This window comes from Botrytis porri (assembly GCF_014898465.1).
Source record: "Botrytis porri strain MUCL 3234 chromosome Unknown BPOR_002, whole genome shotgun sequence".
NCBI classification, from domain to species: Eukaryota; Fungi; Ascomycota; class Leotiomycetes; order Helotiales; family Sclerotiniaceae; genus Botrytis; species Botrytis porri.
The window spans coordinates 2,483,727-2,500,680 of NW_024066076.1; the positions used below are offsets into that span (position 1 = coordinate 2,483,727).

At 42.7% G+C, this 16,954-nt stretch overlaps 4 protein-coding genes across 4 annotated transcripts; 2 read left to right on the top strand and 2 right to left on the bottom strand.

Moving 5' to 3' along the window:
• Nucleotides 1-1,427: 1,427 nt before the first annotated feature.
• On the top strand, nt 1,428-1,879 carry EAF01_001747 (uncharacterized protein; the record flags this gene model as incomplete). Its single annotated transcript, XM_038909997.1, has 2 exons — nt 1,428-1,664; nt 1,724-1,879. The coding sequence occupies 2 exons, from the start codon at nt 1,428-1,430 to the stop codon at nt 1,877-1,879; spliced, it is 393 nt and encodes a 130-aa protein (XP_038774809.1).
• Nucleotides 1,880-2,458: 579 nt separating this feature from the next.
• EAF01_001748 (uncharacterized protein) lies at nt 2,459-6,160 on the bottom strand (the record flags this gene model as incomplete). The annotated part of the gene is made up of 4 exons (XM_038909998.1): nt 2,459-5,103; nt 5,158-5,599; nt 5,654-5,959; nt 6,017-6,160. The coding sequence occupies 4 exons, from the start codon at nt 6,158-6,160 to the stop codon at nt 2,459-2,461; spliced, it is 3,537 nt and encodes a 1,178-aa protein (XP_038774810.1).
• A 453-nt stretch (nt 6,161-6,613) lies between these two features.
• Nucleotides 6,614-7,720, top strand: EAF01_001749 (uncharacterized protein; the record flags this gene model as incomplete). Its single annotated transcript, XM_038909999.1, has 3 exons — nt 6,614-7,198; nt 7,249-7,557; nt 7,607-7,720. The coding sequence occupies 3 exons, from the start codon at nt 6,614-6,616 to the stop codon at nt 7,718-7,720; spliced, it is 1,008 nt and encodes a 335-aa protein (XP_038774811.1).
• Nucleotides 7,721-9,398: 1,678 nt separating this feature from the next.
• On the bottom strand, nt 9,399-12,743 carry EAF01_001750 (uncharacterized protein). The gene is made up of 4 exons (XM_038910000.1): nt 11,534-12,743; nt 11,067-11,396; nt 10,746-11,012; nt 9,399-10,699 (listed from the first exon to the last, which is right to left on the bottom strand). Exons 2-4 carry the CDS (start codon nt 11,379-11,381, stop codon nt 9,668-9,670), a joined length of 1,614 nt encoding a protein of 537 aa, XP_038774812.1. The 5' UTR covers nt 11,382-11,396; nt 11,534-12,743; the 3' UTR covers nt 9,399-9,667.
• Nucleotides 12,744-16,954: the final 4,211 nt, after the last annotated feature.

Below are 16,954 nucleotides of genomic sequence, written 5' to 3' on the forward strand. Positions count from 1 at the left end.
AATGAATCTGGATTGGGTTCGATTTATGATCAGCATTATTTCGGGCCAATCATAAATCCTGATTGGGTTCATTTTATGATAAGGATAATTTCCAACCAATGAGAAATCTTGATTGGATCAATGAATGTTCCCCGCCTTACGCTTCCCATCCGTTTCTAGTCTTTTCTTTTCTTATCGATAAGATCTATTACATAAGGCTTCCTCTTCTAGCTTCGAGTCCTCCTGCTAGAACCTTGGTAACCTCATAAGCAATGGAAAAGTCCACCTGGTGGTCCAGAGAAATATCATGAATGGACGAGAGAGGTGTAAGATGGAATACATTGTAATATCTACGTAGTAGATATATACTACGTAGATATATACCTAGGTAGATAGGTAGATAGGTAGACAGGTAGATAGGTAGATAGGTAGACACTTACTAGGTAGACAGGTAGATACTTAGGTAGAACATACATATGAAGCTTCTCAAACATTCTCATCCATCGACAGGGCATAATATGATATTCTTTGTCTCGAATAATTCCATAACCACTTCTCTCTTCCCTTCACCTGTCAATCAATTTTCATACCCACAACCATGTCAATCCCCCAACCAATTCCAAGGTTCCCCATCATCTCACCTGCATCCAATGACAACACAGCCTCACTCTTGGCCCTGGTGGTACTATATCATGACCTTCGAACTTCATCTCTTCACCCGCACTCCACGATTCAACTTTCTCCAATATCACATACCTCTCCTCCACACCATCCCATCACAACCCATAATTCCACCCGTCCCACATCCTCCCCTTACCAGAACTACTTCGCGCAAACATATTTCGACGACGAGTTTCCCATCGCGAGGTTGCAACGTTGATATTGATACCGAGACTATCTTTGAATGCGACAGAGATTGTTATTCTGATTTGGAGAGAGCACAAAACCAAACACCATCATTGTCATCATCAGACTACAGCTACGAGAAACCTTTCTACGAATCCGAACCCTCACCAAATCTCTCGCATTCTTCAGATCGTTACCGAAGATCAGAATTATTAGATTACTTGGACCATCCTCTTTTCAACCGACCTTCACTTCCACTTCCACTTCATCGCAATCCCTATCGCTATCATAATCTCGCACATTCGCACTGCCGACAGCAATCCCCCAAGTTCTACAATTACGGAGCTATTTTGTACCATTCCAATCGCGATACTATTTTCGAAGACCCCGATGAATTAGTGTTTTGTCCAGTGTACCCTCTCACCCATCCACCTCCATTGCCTCTCAATCGCAATCGCAGTCTAGGATATTCACACCCTTTTCGATACCTGTAGATCATTCGAGAACTCCTCCGTTCATACTTCGGTCATACCTATCAAACGATTGAATCCCTCATTCACCGCATCCCAGTTTCCCCATCTCTACACCCCATCCCCACAAAAATGGGCAGTTGCTGCAGTACCTCTTCCGACCCCTCCCCCTTCGACCAACCCGGCCGCACTCTCTCCTCCGCACCCCCCAAACCCGCCCCCTCAAAATCTACACTCCCTCCCTCCGTCTCCGCTGCCGCCTCCACCGTTCCCCGTACCTATACCGTCGGTGGTCCCGCCCGAACTCTCGGCTCTGAATCATCAGGCGCACAAGAAGATGCCAGGAGGAAAGCTGCCGAAGCCGCCGAGGTTAGTTCTCTCACTCCCCAATCCGCGCCAAGCTAACCCAATCCCCTTCTTCCAAATAGGCACGTCTCTCGTCCAAAAAACCCAAAGGCGCACTGGGAAAGAAACTTCAAGAAGAACAATCCCAAACCCTCGAAACAACACGTAAAAATGCAAGTACAGCAGAAAGACAAGCGAGGGATGCAGATGCCGCCGCCGAAGCTAGAGCTTTTAATTAGACAACCCAGCCATTGAACACCAAACGGGATTGAATCATATGGCGTAAGAAAAAGAGCAGAACGGCAATAGATGACGCAGGAGAATTGAGATGCGGGACTTTTTCACTCGGAGAAGTGGAGTTATTTGATTTTTTTTAAAGGGACTGGGTAGAGGAGTTTGGATAATGGATAGGTGCCCATTTGGATATATCCCATCTTTTCTTCATGCTTCTTTGCGGGCTCCATATTGGATAGATTAGGAGTACCGGCTAAATTTTCTTGGACACATAATTCTGAACTTCACGACTTGCACGAATAGAGGAGTTGATAGTAGAAAGAAGAAGGAAAAGGGGGATGATCAGGATGGAGAAGCAACAGCGACGTCTTGGAATAGGATATTACGTGAAGCGCATTTAGAAAATAAGTATTCAATACTTCAACACTTCAGCCATTTCTCAATACTAGAATCAAGCACAAAGAAACAGATGTATGTACTGATAGAATGGTTGTCATATTTGCATTACACCCAAGTGACTACCCACTCCCAATCCACATATATAAACACTTCCATTCCAACCAGTTTTCCATCCCAGGCTCCGCCTAAGTAACAGTGTATCTTCCACCAACCGGTGCTCTGCCCTCTGCATCCGCCGCCGCCATCGTACCCTCTTTCAACAACCTCATCAACTCCCTCATAGCATTTGTCACCACCACCTCTGTATCTCCCTCAACCAAGATATACAATTTGGGATCTGCCTGAACTTCTTTCCCAGCCGGATAAAAGCTTCCTTTAGTCGTAATACTAGTACCAGTTGCTTCCAAAATCTTCGCCACATTAGTTCGATTCGTAACTGCCCATCTAGCTTTCTGTGGGAAATCATTAATTTCCAATGTTGCATGGAAAGCGCCTGCGTCAGGTCCTTTATTGTCGATTGGAACACCAGAACGAAGTTGTCCAGTTTTATTAAGACGTGCATTAATGGCATCAATAGCTGATGTAACTTTATCGAGTTTGGAGCCAGTAGTAGCTGCGGGTTCAGTGCGGTGAACTTTGATATCACCGTCGAGATCGATACCTTTAGGCACACCAAGCAACTTTGGAGGCGCAGTAGAAGCAGCAGGTTGAACGACTGATGCAGCTTTGAGAAGGACTTCATCATCCTTCTCTTCTTTCTCTTCCTCGTCATCCTCCCCATTAATTTTGTGTATCTTACGTTCACGAGCTTTAGTAGCTTCGCGCTCAGCATCAAAACGTTCGAGACCTTTCCCACCGAATCCTGAACTCTCCTTTTTAGCACCACTTTTGACTTTATCCTTGTATGATTTCCTCATTTCATTAAGCCTATCGGGTACCTCCTGTCCAGATTGTTCAAGAGCTTTCGCGATACCTACCGAATACTGTTCTTGCTCTTCTGTTATGAAAGTGACAGCAGTTCCAGTGTTACCAGCTCTACCAGTTCGGCCAGCTCTGTGGACATAGTCTTCTAAATGATTGGGTGCATCGAAATTGACAACGAGCTTAAGTTGCTTGACGTCAAGACCGCGAGCAGCTACTGATGTAGCAATCATAATAGGAACCACACCAGCCTTGAAATCATCAATTGTAGAATCGCGATCAACTTGATCCTTTCCACCATGAATAGACATACAAGGATAACCTTTTCTCATCAAGTCCTTCAACAAGTCATCAGCTTTCTCTTGTCGATCAACAAAGATTAGTGTTCGAGCATCTTCATCTGTATTGTAAAGTTCTCCAAGAAGTTCCAAAAGTCTGTGAAACTTCTCTTTTTCTTCTCGCACTTCGACGATTTGTGTGATTTCAGGTGCAACGACACTTCTTCCACCAACAACAATCTCTACTGGTGATTGAAGTGTCTTCTTAGCCAGTGCATCCATAATTCGAGGCATGGTAGCTGAAAAAAGAATGGTTTGTCTATTAGGGCGAATATTGTTAAAAACTTTCATAACTTGGGGTTCAAAGCCCATGTCAAACATGCGGTCAGCTTCATCTAGAACGACATATGTGACACGTTGCAAATTCGTAACTCTACCGGAATTTGCTGCCAATAGTTCGATCATTCTTCCAGGGGTACAAACAATTATTTCCGCGCCCCTTTTGAGATCAGCGATTTGGTCTTTGATAATAGCACCTCCGTAAGCGCAAACCGCACGAAGTCCCATTGCTTTCAAGAAAGGTTTACATTCTTTATGAATTTGTGTTGCCAATTCTCGCGTAGGAGTCATGATTAGACCAATAGGCCCATCAGAACCTTTCAACGGTCGTTGATCTCGAATATGACGGAACATGGGTAGCAAGAAAGCGATGGTTTTACCCGATCCCGTCTTGGCCACTCCAATGACATCTCGGCCAGACATAATTGCAGGAATGGCTTGCATTTGAATTGATGTAGGTCTTTCATAACCTAGTTTTGTTATAACGTCCAGAGACTTGACGTCAAGACCGCATTGAGACCACTTTTGTACAGGCTTGGGAACATCCTTACTGGCTACTTTAATGCCATCGAGTTCGAGTCGTAAATCAGCAATTTCAGCTTCCGTCATCTCTGCAAGTTCTGTTGGTTCGGTGTAAAAGTTTTTTCGGAATGGTGGAAGATCCAAAGCACTATAGTTGATAGTTGGAATGTCCTTCTTCTTCCTTGCTTTATTTGCAATTGCAAGAATTTCATCAGGATCCGCATCCAAGGCTTTTAGGTCCACATCATCGTCTCCGAACAAAGGTTCCGGTTCTTGTGGTTGACTCTTGATATTATCTTTGATAAAAGTTGCATTGTTTTTCGGCAATGAGAAAGGATCTCCCATTTCTTCCATAAAAGCATCCAATGGGTCAATTTCTTCGTCTTCATCCATAGCGGTAGGATCGGGTTGAGGGGCTTCTTCCATTTGGACATCGCCATGTGTATGCGGTTGAGCTTCGGCTTCTTGTAATCTTTCTTCCCGCTTTTCCGCCGCAGCTCTAGCAGCAGCTGCCGCCTCTTCCTCCGTACCGGCAGCTTCCAAATCAGCATCATCGTCATCATCTTGTTCCTCAACACCGTTAGCGAGCGCAGCATCATCTTCCTCGGAGTTTGCCATTGGTAGGGTTGGTAGCTTTTCTAATTTCTTTCTTGACCCTTCATCTTCATCAAAATCCAAGGCACGTTTCTGAGATGTCTTTTCATTGTCGGTAACTTTTGCTCCAAGTCCAAAAACACTGAGGTTTCCCCTCGTCTTAGGTAACGCAGATACTATAATTGAACCAATTAGCTAGATCATCATGTAAGAGGAGTATTTTTGCTTACCTTTTGAGGTGCTGCTGAAAGCTGTTGGCTTTTTGTCAGCTTGTAATCCTTTGACCGTAGAAGTTAAGGTGGCGGACGCTTGAGACAATTCCTTTAATGGTAAATCTTTCCCAAGAGTAGTTGCACTACTCGAGCTAGCCACTGCCTTTTTAGCTATTGCCTTCGGATCAAATTTCCCAGCATAATTCGTTGGAGGTGCGAGATCGCCTGGTGTCGCAGGAGTTGCAGGAGTTGCGGGAGAATTTGGCGAGGTTAGGGATGGAGATCCATTGGCCTTTTGATCTATAGCATCAAGTAACTTCCGAGTCCCACCTGCTGCCAACTCTTTCTCCTTACGCTCTTTGTCTTCGGCCATCTTCTTCTTCCATGCTTCCAATTTTGCTAGACGTTCTGCCTTCTTCTGTTCCTCGGTTTGCGCTGCGGGTGTTGATGCTTTCGGAGCCTATGACGACAAATGAGTAATTGAAATTTTGTAATATAGGTAAGAATTACTCACATTAGCTTTTGCACCAGCATCTGATCTGGGAGTTTGTCCGCGGTTTTCGTCTCCTCTGCTACGGGACCATGAGTCAGTAGAATCCTCGCGGCGTCTTCGTGCCCTATCATCATAAGAATCGTCTCGCCTGTCACGGTAATCTCGTTCTCGACTTCTACGTCGTCTCCTATCCGGTGATCGTTCCCTATCAGCATAGCTCCTGCGATCTCGAGATCTATCACGACGACCTGATCTATGGTAATCATCATTTAGTCTCCCTACTGAACGATCTCTTCTACGAGTCATATCCCGATCACGTTCGCGACACTGATGTTCGTTAGTATCTTGTGATTGAGGCGCGGGTCTAAAGGTAAGAATTCTCACGTCAGGACTTCGAGAACGCCTCTGTCCTCTAACATCATCTCTTCTATCTCGATCGCGTCGGCCATTATCATCCCTTCGGCTTCGTCTCGATGAGTGGTGGCTTCCTGTTGGCGATGGTGAGCGAGAATCCCTGTGCCGAGCCATTCTGTGCCCAAGTAATGGATGGTATTTCGATGGGAAGAAATACTTTTAGGCAACGATGAAATGATAGGAAATAGATTTATTCCGTCCAAGTTTCAGTCTATAATTTCAGACTAAATAGATCAAGAAGACTTGAGGTTAACAATACTTGACGTTTATTTATTGTAGAATGGTCGTGATTACTGTTTCCAAGAATTTACTCCGTATTTGATCTCGTTAACAATCTGCCCTTGCCAAAAGATATTTAAGGATACTTTGGTCTGTTCAGTCTGCCGTACCATTGACGCGCACGGGCTTTCGAAGCTGTACGGGCCCTAGAGTGTTTAGACGAATAGAAAGAAGTAGCTGGATGACTTCAATCGTGATATTTCGTCTACACCATTATCATCAGAACCTTTCCTCCGTACACTCCAATCACCTCACTCGTGAGACATCTGGTCACTCTCTTAAGTCATCATGTTGTCCAACTTTGGTCGCGCAGCTTTCAAAAGAATCGGCAGATCCAATTTATCAACAAACCGACTTCTTGCTACCGTCCGCCAGTCACAACGCGTTGAAGGTCAACACAATGTCGAACCTACCTTGAAAGCTTCCTCAGCTTCTTTCTTGGCTCGCCGACTGTATGCTACTGCGACAAAAGCTACCCAAACCAAAACTGTCATAGAGAAGAAGCCAGTTGCGAAAAAGGCACCGGCGAAGAAATCTACCACTGATGCTAAGCCTGCCGTCAAAAAGTCTACCAAGACGACCGCCAAAAAAACTGCGAAGCCAGTCAAAAAGCCAGCAAAGAAGCCAGCAAAAAAAACAGTTACGAAGAAACCAGGACTAAAGCCTAAGAAGCAATTGACCGACTCACAAAAGTTAAGATTGAAGTTGAAGGGATTGAAGGATATTGCGTTCCTTAAAGAAGCTCCAAAACAGGTTCCTGATACTGCCTATAGCGTGTTGCTTATTGAGTTGGTCAAGAAAGGAACTTCTGCCGTTGATGCGGCCAAGGAAGCATCAGAGAAATACAAATCGGCATCGCCAGCAGAATTGGAGGTAAATAATTTATGATACCTCTTGGTAAAGTCATGCTAATCATATTACAGCGACTTCAACAGATTGCGAAGGAGAACAAGGCTGTCAATTCACGCAACTACAAGAATTGGGTTGAGAGTCACACGCCAGCGGAGATTCGCACGGCGAATTATGCACGTCATCACATTCGAAGATTGACCAACAGACCTGCTAGCCCAAGAATCATTAAAGATGATCGACTGGTAAAGGGAGTTATCTCACCTATGTTAATTTTCATGAAAGAGAGATATTCATCAGGTGAATTTGCTAGTCTCAGTATTGCTGAATCCTCAAAGCGGATGACACAAGAATTCAAGTCTTTGTCGCCTGAGCAACGCAAGGTGAGCTACAATATTCCACTCATTTTATATCCCCCTAACACGTCAATAGCCTTTTGAGGATGCTGCTGTAGCAGATCAAGAGCGATACGTCCAAGAGTACAGAACAGTTTACGGAGAGGACCCCAAGGTTGCTCTCAAGGCTCAGGCTCAAGCTCAAGCATAGAGACCCTGTAGCTTTTCAGCCTCGGATTTCTCTCTCGCTTTGACTTACGTTCTTGACAATTAAGCCATGGTTTAAATCATCTGCCATGAAGCTGTTATTTGAGAAAGCTTGCGTCGAGAATATGGAGTCGATACTTTCTTGTACCAAATTTGAATGCGAAAGTTGAAGTGTTCATGCTTAAGAATGATTTTTGTCCCTACTTTCATTATTCTTGTCTGCAGATATCCTATGCTTTGAACGCTAGTGATGACAAAAAGAACGACGAATTTACGATTCTAAAGGTGTTACATGGAAGAATGGCGAGTTCACGATGAGGATCAGATACCCATTCCAATTTAGGGTTATTCCACGTAACAAATTTTTGTATGTTTCACGTATAAAACATGAATGAAAATCACATCCATACACTCTCAAATATTCCACTTTGTTCCCCCCCTCCAAGAGTCCAGCAGACCCATTTACCCCTCCATATTCAGCCTCAAACCCCTCATCCCACTCATCTCATCGTATCACCCCCGCATTCTAAGCGAATAATGGAGCTCTCGTGCATGAGTCCCCTTGCATCTGAGTTTACTTTGCGATATCTTCCCCTACCCTTTTACCTTTGCCTTCACCTCTTTAGAACTACATCGTATTCATATAAGATTACCGGCTCCTCTCCTACTACCATTACTATGCCATCCATCTACTTCCTCCGAATCCTTTTCGCCATGCTAGCATCTCGTAAACATTCCTCACTTGATCACTGCCGAGTCCTCGAACCATTGCGCTTGATTGTAATATACTGTATGACCTTAACTCATCTTACAGTTCATTTCACCACCTCTTCCTTTTCGGTCTAGTTACTCGGTCCTCATACTGCGATGCGAATTCAGGAATAATCTCCCGCTTCCATGCCCAATTCCCTCTTGAATAGAATACACCGACGAATTTATAACTCATCACCACGAATCGTCATTCTCATCTTGTTCCCTTAGACCAAACCAATTCATACCCAGTCAAAAACTAATAACACCCCCGTTGATGATGATGTGCCCATAGGTACCTAGTCATGCTATCAACAACTCACCTCTCATCCAAACCTATCTAGACAAGCCCAAGTATTCCTCGTGTTTTCCCTAACGAGTCATTCTTCGAGTTATCCCTATGTTATTCATCCACATCATGCATTCCCACCCTCTGTCCCCAGAACGAAAAGTATCACCACTACTTATACCTCTTACCTGTACATATACTCATACCTATACGCAATATCCAGAGCAGGATGTCCCCCTTGTCTGTTTCTTCCTCCTTTCTTTCCCACAGCTCCCTCTCTTCTGCTCAAAATCATCTCCATCCCACCTCTTTAAATTCATCTGAAACCTTCCTCTCCTTTCCTCTCCTTTCCTTACCTTGGCCTTCTATTCCCCATCACTCCTTCGAAATTCCTTCCTAAACAACAATACATCCCCGATCCCCCATTTAGTCAGCAACAAATAATCACCAACAAAAGAAATCTCAGTATCCTCCTGCACACTGCCCAACATGTCTTCGAATTCTCATCTCCACTCGCTTCCCCGGAACAAGCCAACCCAAACCTCCACTCCACCACATCAAGGAAACTGTATCAATCCCCTGTTGAGTAGGAGTATAATATACAAAAGCTCACCATATTCCTTCATTCAAATACTAATCATTAAATATATCACACTTTTATTACTATGTTTCCTCTTCAAGGGGAAGTCCTCGATTGTACTATGGACCAAAGCACAGAACCAAAACCATTATGTATCCATTGGTTTGTAAGACTCCCAAACTCCGCCACCAGTTTCCCCCAAAGCGCACGTATGCGCATATATTATCCCCCACATACCAGTATCGCCACACCACACCTCATCTATCCAACACCTTTCGAACAAAACAGATCATCTTCATTCCCAAATCTAATTTGTATCCTCTATCTATTACTTAAATACCATTACTAGCACAAGTAAACGCACCCCCAAATGTTCCAGCATTATACCCATCCACAATACTCTGAACACTCGTATAAGTTCCTGCAGTCAAAAACAACAACCCAATCAATATAATCAAAATATTGAAACTCAATCCAACCTTACTCGTCTTGCCGATCCATCCCGCTCCGTGATCTACACGTCTCATTCTAATATATGCTACACCCCAGAAAATAAATCCAAAAAAGGAATCAAACAGGGAAGACATCAGAGATAGAAGATCCGAAAAGAAGGGAATAACTTCGGCAATGATGAAGGCACCAACCCAAGTTGCAGCCAAGATAGCAATCCAGACTACCCAGCCTTTCGTGGTATTCTCACGAAGATGTCTCTTGTTGTTATGGAAGACGCGGTTGATAATGAAGCGGCCAGAGACGGACGCATAGAGAACACCGAGGAAAATAAGTGTTGGAATCATGAAAGAGAAGGAGATATCGACGTATAATTTCTTTCCTAGAGATCCAAACGCTGGTGCTGTCATGTATTGATTTCCAGTAAAAGCGTAAATGATTGAACCGACCAAACTGAAAACAATAATTTCGGCAATGGTAACGGCCCAAAGAGCTTTGGGAAAATCGGCAGGATTTTTCATCTCGGCCATGAAGGAAGGAATGGTAATTTGACCAATGAATGTGTAGGAGATATTGAGGAAGGCATTGAAACCATTTACAAACGTTGTACCCTTAAGCATTACTGCAGTAACGGTAGGGGCACCTCCAGCAAGACCAGTGGCTGCGATGATGGAGTTAGGATCGGGATTGTAGCCCAGAGGATGAGGTTCGATTCCAGCAAAGATTGTAGCGAGCATAACGGAGATGAAGGTGAAAATTGCGGATAATGTGGCCAACCAAGATAGAGCGCTGAAGGTTCTTGGAACTGAACAAACCCAACAAATTACAGCTGCAACAACGGCGAATACTACTGTACATTGACTGTGATTGGTGATGGTATTCAAGTATTTTGCAGTGGTCAAAACATGAAGACCCTGATTATATTAGAAATTGTGAGGAAGGGGGTTTGATGATTCATACCTGAATAAAGGTATTATTCAGAAGAAACATGATTGCAGTAGCATGCCATGCCCATCTTCCACCGAAAAGCATTTGTCCAACATCACAAACATCTCTAAGTTCAGGGTGACGCATACAAAATTCCCATAAAACGAGGGACGTGTAGAGAACCAGGAATGCGATAACCGCAGTCAAAATAAGACCTGGTACAAGTCCTAAAACTGAGTAGGACCATGGAAAGGACATGATTGCCAAACAGATATATTCTGAAAATAGAAGAGCCGCAGTCTCTTACGAGTTAGCATTCATACGAAGATTGCAATCGAGAACATTCTGAATTACCTTTTGCCAAGTGCAACTACGATATTTAATAGCAGAACCTGCTTCGGCTTCAATCTGTTGGCTCAAAAGGTCCTTTCCACTGTCCCCGCTGAGACTTGATGCATCGGCATCTAGACGAAGATGTGGCAACACTGGACCTATTCTTGGACCAATGGTTACGGGACCAAATCCCCATGTACTGCGCCAACTGACTTTCTTGTATTCCGTGGTAGAAGTTTGATCTTCGCTAAGATATTCTGCTCTGGATTTGTCGTCGACATCGTTATTTGAATTGTTTCCTGAAGACATGACTGGGGATTCTTGATTTATCGCCATTTTCTCGATGGGAAACTATTTGATGAAGTCAGAACCATATTCTTATAAATTTACAACAGAAAATTAATAACAAAGGAGAGTTGATGGCGCAATAGATGTACACTTTCGCGAGTATCACGCCATGATGATGATGAGGAGGAATGAGTACTTACTGAACTATTGGTGAATAGTGAATTGGGTGAAGTGTAAGAATCCGCGCAAACCACATTAATGGCGGTATTGATTGATCTTAATTGTAGTGATCAGATTGATGAGTACAGCAGCGAAGTGCTATCTCTTGTATATGGATTGTTGAGTATTTGAAGTTCTTGGTCGTGTGAGATGTATAAAAGATGAATGGGAATCTTATGATTAATAAGAAAAGGGATAAGTGAATTACGCTTTCGAATCCATATCAATGTGCGAAAAACTAAGAAGATGGTTCCTGATAGCTCGAGGCTAGAGGGGAGTTTTCTACTTTGATAAAGACTTATTGAACTACAAGCATCCCCAGAAGACACTAATTTAGTGTGCAGCGAAAAGACACACTTAATAGTTCAGGATGTCCACATAACCTTGGAATGGGACGAAGGGGGATTGGATGAAGGGAAGAGTGAAATTTAAATATCTGACTTGCATACTAATCCTTCCAAATATTCCTTGTTATGAGTTGCGAGGGGTGGAGATGTTGTACGAATGGGTTTCTTAGTACTGTATCTTGAAATTGAAATAATTCTAAGTCTCCGTAGCTGTTGACATCTGCGAGTCATTGGAATCATATTCAAACACCAGGGTCTCGTTGTGTTTGACAATGCTTTCTATTGGTAAGATGGAGTTTCGAACATATCCAACAGCTAGCTTCATTGCCGAGGAGCAGTTCGGATTCAAATGGAGTTCATATACCGCACGGTGCAATGGTCCACCATAGATATGCGGTACGATGTCAATTATCAGTGCCCATTGCCCATGGCTCATTGCCCCGCATCAGCCTCCAAAATAATAAAAAATGAGATAAGCTCCGATGACTTTCCTAGGCATATCTGGAACTATCACCTCCCGCGCAAGTCAGAGAGAGATATTGGCAATTCTCACACCACATTTCCAAGAATCTCTCTCTCATGCAATACTGTCAGCCTTTTCTTTTTTATTCATCATACTAACTTGATATCTGTAAGAAATCCTCGTTACGATCCTAGAAGAATGCATAGACGGGGAACAGTATATGAAAACCCCCCCCCATATCTTTCCGGAGTAATCCTCCAAACAAATCAATCTATCATATTGTAATTGTAACTGTAAGTGTAAAACCTGGCTCGGATCCAAATCCTGGTTGGCCGATGACTTATGAGAAAGGAGGAAAAGAAGGAAGAGAGGCGTGAGAGGGTGATGGATGATGGATGATGGATGATCCACTCTATGGAAATGTCGAGATAAACTGTGGCTATTTCGTCATCGTTTCACGTGATTGATGCCTCTTCTCCACATTCAGCTTAGCAATATCGGTGGCTCCGAACACGGTTGTGAAATTTTGTTCGCCTTCGCTTCATTTGGTCTTCACCACGGGTAACGGGCAAAACTATGGATTTGCCATTGGGAATGCACCAATTGTTGAAATCCGATACAGGACACAGTATATTGAAAGGAAAAACTGATTAATTGGAGTGTTGAGGCGACGGGCAGTTGAGAAAGTCCTTGTCTATCGCTTTCATGCTTTAACTATTAGTACTAGGCATACTTTGTGGCAGATTATTTTTCAAATCATTCCGGATAGGTACAGCAGTATAGTGCAGTATACTGAACTTCCAGCAGTCAACCTGTCCGTCCCTTCATCCTCCCTAATGCACCTTCTGCTTTTCTTTTGCTATTCTCAATATCACTTGATATTGCTATATTACTCGGATTTCTTGCCACCAGCTAGTGCTTTTCAGAAATCTATCCATTGCTTAAGCAAGCGTTCAGATGTTCCACAGCACCTCGATCAATCATATTCAGTCAAAAGCACAGTATGAAAGTTCACTTGAACTATTCTTTTGGCTATTCAGAGCTCTGCATGATCACAGGCTTGGAACTCATCAATTGCCCATACCAAATTTTCCTATCAATCATCTAGCGAGGAATGTGGAGTCGATTCGGCGCACCTCCAGTGAGGCTATGCCGCTATGATTGCGAGGTTGATATTACTATTCGTCTTTGACAAGTATTGCAATATACATTCCGATGCAATGATGCGCTCTCAGTATCATTTGTGGAAATTGATCAATTCAAAGAACGATTAGACGGTAACTTTTTTGGTGGAGGTTGTTATTTTGTGTGTTCGTTACATCCATCTCTAGAAAAGTCAGGTTCTCCATGTGATCAAATTTATGCATGAGCCTCAGGATACTTCTATTTTGATAGTGCCGGCGCATCGTCGTTTAATCAATATAGGGTCAACAACTACCATTTCTCTTGTCAAATGGTGGTATTGACAACTCGACAATCTAGCTTAACGGTTAGACACAACAACTCGAGGTGCGCGCGGTATCTTTGTAGGGAGCATTCGATCCCTTCGGAGTCATTGATACCGCTTAAAAGGTCAACAGAGATTAGCGCGCCACCGGGCGCGTGAACTCTTTTGCTATTTTATTCGTTGAGCATATTTTTTTCCCTCAATAAACAGTGGAGCTGTCTGCGTGGGCGAGGAAAGGAAGGAAGTATCAATTTTTTGTCCAGGACATGTTCACTCTCCTTGATGAATTCAAAAGCCCCACTCTAAAATTATAATACTGAGATGGTACCCTAACCGACCGCCTCTCAGTTCGACATAATGCGCAAAATGGAGATCAAGATATGTTGCTGGCAAGCAGATCAGAGAATCACCTTTTGAATCAAGCTTGGGTTGAAAAGGAAATCGTCAAAAGCCGCACACTCTTCGTAAGCCATGTGTGAAGGTCAAGTGTGTAATCCATTATTGTAATGATGGAGCCTATGTAACGTGCGACAACGAGCTGCCCGAATAGACAGCAGCAATACAATTTATGCGTGATCTTTTGAGATTTTTGCTTTCGGGTGGATGATTGAACTGGTTTGAGCCTTCTTATATTCGAGGATATGATTGTAAAATTATATAACCTAGCGTTAAGCAATAGAGCCGAAATCTCATAGTACTTGAAACGTCTGAACATAAATGAGTTATATTCTACCCTTATCAAGAAGTGCGGTCTTGTCCGTATTCGCTGCTTTTCTTTTCCCTCTTATGTGACATGTTTTCTCTCCTTCTTTACAGCTGAAAGTTGTCGATATTTCGGTTTGTGAGAATCAGAGTGCAAAGTGATCTTTTAGATGCTTATAAGTTTTATCTAGACTGATGATGAGTGATGTCATTTGCTACTGCTGATGTGTGTACTACGTGTATGACATCAAGATGTACTGTCTTTTGGTTAATAGACACTCTTGACAAGCTCAGTTACGTATAGCTCTACAGTCTGTTGTATTCTGATATTGAGGGAAATCGAAATTAAGAGGGAGGAGGAGAGAAGATAAAACTTAAGGTGAAGAAGGGGAGCTGGGGAATAAGTTATTTGAATAAGTTTTTTCGATGAGTGTTATCAACAAATTTCTCGAATCAGTTTTTCACATAAGTTTTTCTAATATATTCTTCTAATAAGTTTTTCCGATCAATTTCATACAAGAAAGCAAGCCGAATTCGAAATAGAAATAAAGCCTCTCATCTTAGAGCCTGTGAGTTTGATTTTAATTAAGAGTTCCAAGTTGTTTGAACAAAGGTCAGATGAATGACCTTAAGTCATTCATAGCCTACATCAAAGGAGCTAGTCTCACAGCAAGACCTATTCAAGGCTTGCTTCTTCCTGTAATTAGCTAGCTCCTTAGACAGAATACACATTGACAACCAGTGCCTACATTTCAGGTTCTGCGTCATCCGTATCCTTCTCAAACCAACGCGAGTTGAATAGAGTAGAGATACATTCATCAAGGACCTTTCTAATTGTCAACAATATATAAGAACTACAATAGATACTCAAAAACGACAATGAAAATCATAATAAGCACTATCACCAAAAACTTATCTGCGGCAATGATAACGATGATGAGGTTTCTTTACCGCTAGTCACTTTTCTAAGAATCCTCTTCGGAACAAAAGAGGAGTAACTCCTTGCAGAATTCCGCAAACTCACTTCCTTCACCATCGTCTTTTCGCGAGTGCAAGTTGGCAAGTCTAATCGGTCAGAAGACCATGGACGAATACACTTCTCATAGCTTCCTAATAAAGATCCATTCTAGATAGTAAGCGAAAAGGATACGGCATGACCTCCCCACTCACCTAATTTCTCCTCCTTCCTCCCTTCTCAATAATCACTTGTTTGACTATCTACACTAAGATTAATCCAACCCATGCGAACATAAAGCACCACAACCTCACCAACAATTTTCTTCCCCATAGACAACTCTTGAGACACACAGGAACGATCGAATGGGGAACGAGTTCATTTTCGGCCACAATACAACAAGAAGTTTTCTTCCTGTGATCTGTGTGCTGAGAAGCTACGGAATTGAGAGTATATCTATGTGAATTTTGGTAAGCAGAGAAAGTGTCAAGAAGTTATAACCATCAAGTTATGGAATCAACGACGATAGGAAATTTCGGTAACAATAACAAGAGTAAATGAGAAGTGATGATACAAGTTCGTTGCTAATTCATCGCCAACGGGAGTCGGGAAAAAATTAGATGGATAGCAGATACACCAGGTTCGTAATCTTGGGATGATATAAGATTCCTACTCTAAGCTATTGAGCATAAGTCATGTAGTATCCCTTCTTAAGGCGCATAAGAAGAACTATGTAATGTTAATGCTGAATCTAGATTGCAAGAAAGACGATAACGGTGGAGCTTTAAGGCTGTAGAAGGGAGAGAGAAGACTTGATTTGATTTCCAAGCAAAGAGCCAGAGACATCTCAACTGCTTCTTATCCAATTTCCTCTTCAAGTCTGACGCCACACACAATAAGAAGTATATAACCCCGATTTCCAATATCTCCCCAAACGAGTAAGATATGATACAGAATCTGCATTCGTTCATCTCCAAGTATTGCCGAACTTACTTGTTATGTGAGTACCGATTATCAACTAGGTAGCTACAAAGAAGGAATAGGTATAATGGTATACTGGAATACTGGAATAATGAAATGATATAACGGCTATGAAGATGCCGACAATAATGCTAGTAAAGTATGATAACTACTGACAACAGCAATAATTCAAACCTCAACACACGAAAGAAAATCACAATCACCACCAATCAGTATCTACCAATGCCTCTTCACCCCTCTCTCATCACCATCCTCTATTCCGCATCTCAATCACCCTCCCGACTGAATCCACCAAAACACAAGAGAATAAATCTCAATACCATTCTAACAAATACCAACTAATCGCATACCCGTCTCCTGCTCCAAAATTGACGCCGACAAATACAATACTGATGCAAAAAATTGATATCCAGATGACTCAAGGGTTTATTTATACATCTCTTTTCGTAATTCCACGTTCACTTGAGATTAATCATATAAAAATAATTCCATACTCACTAACATCCA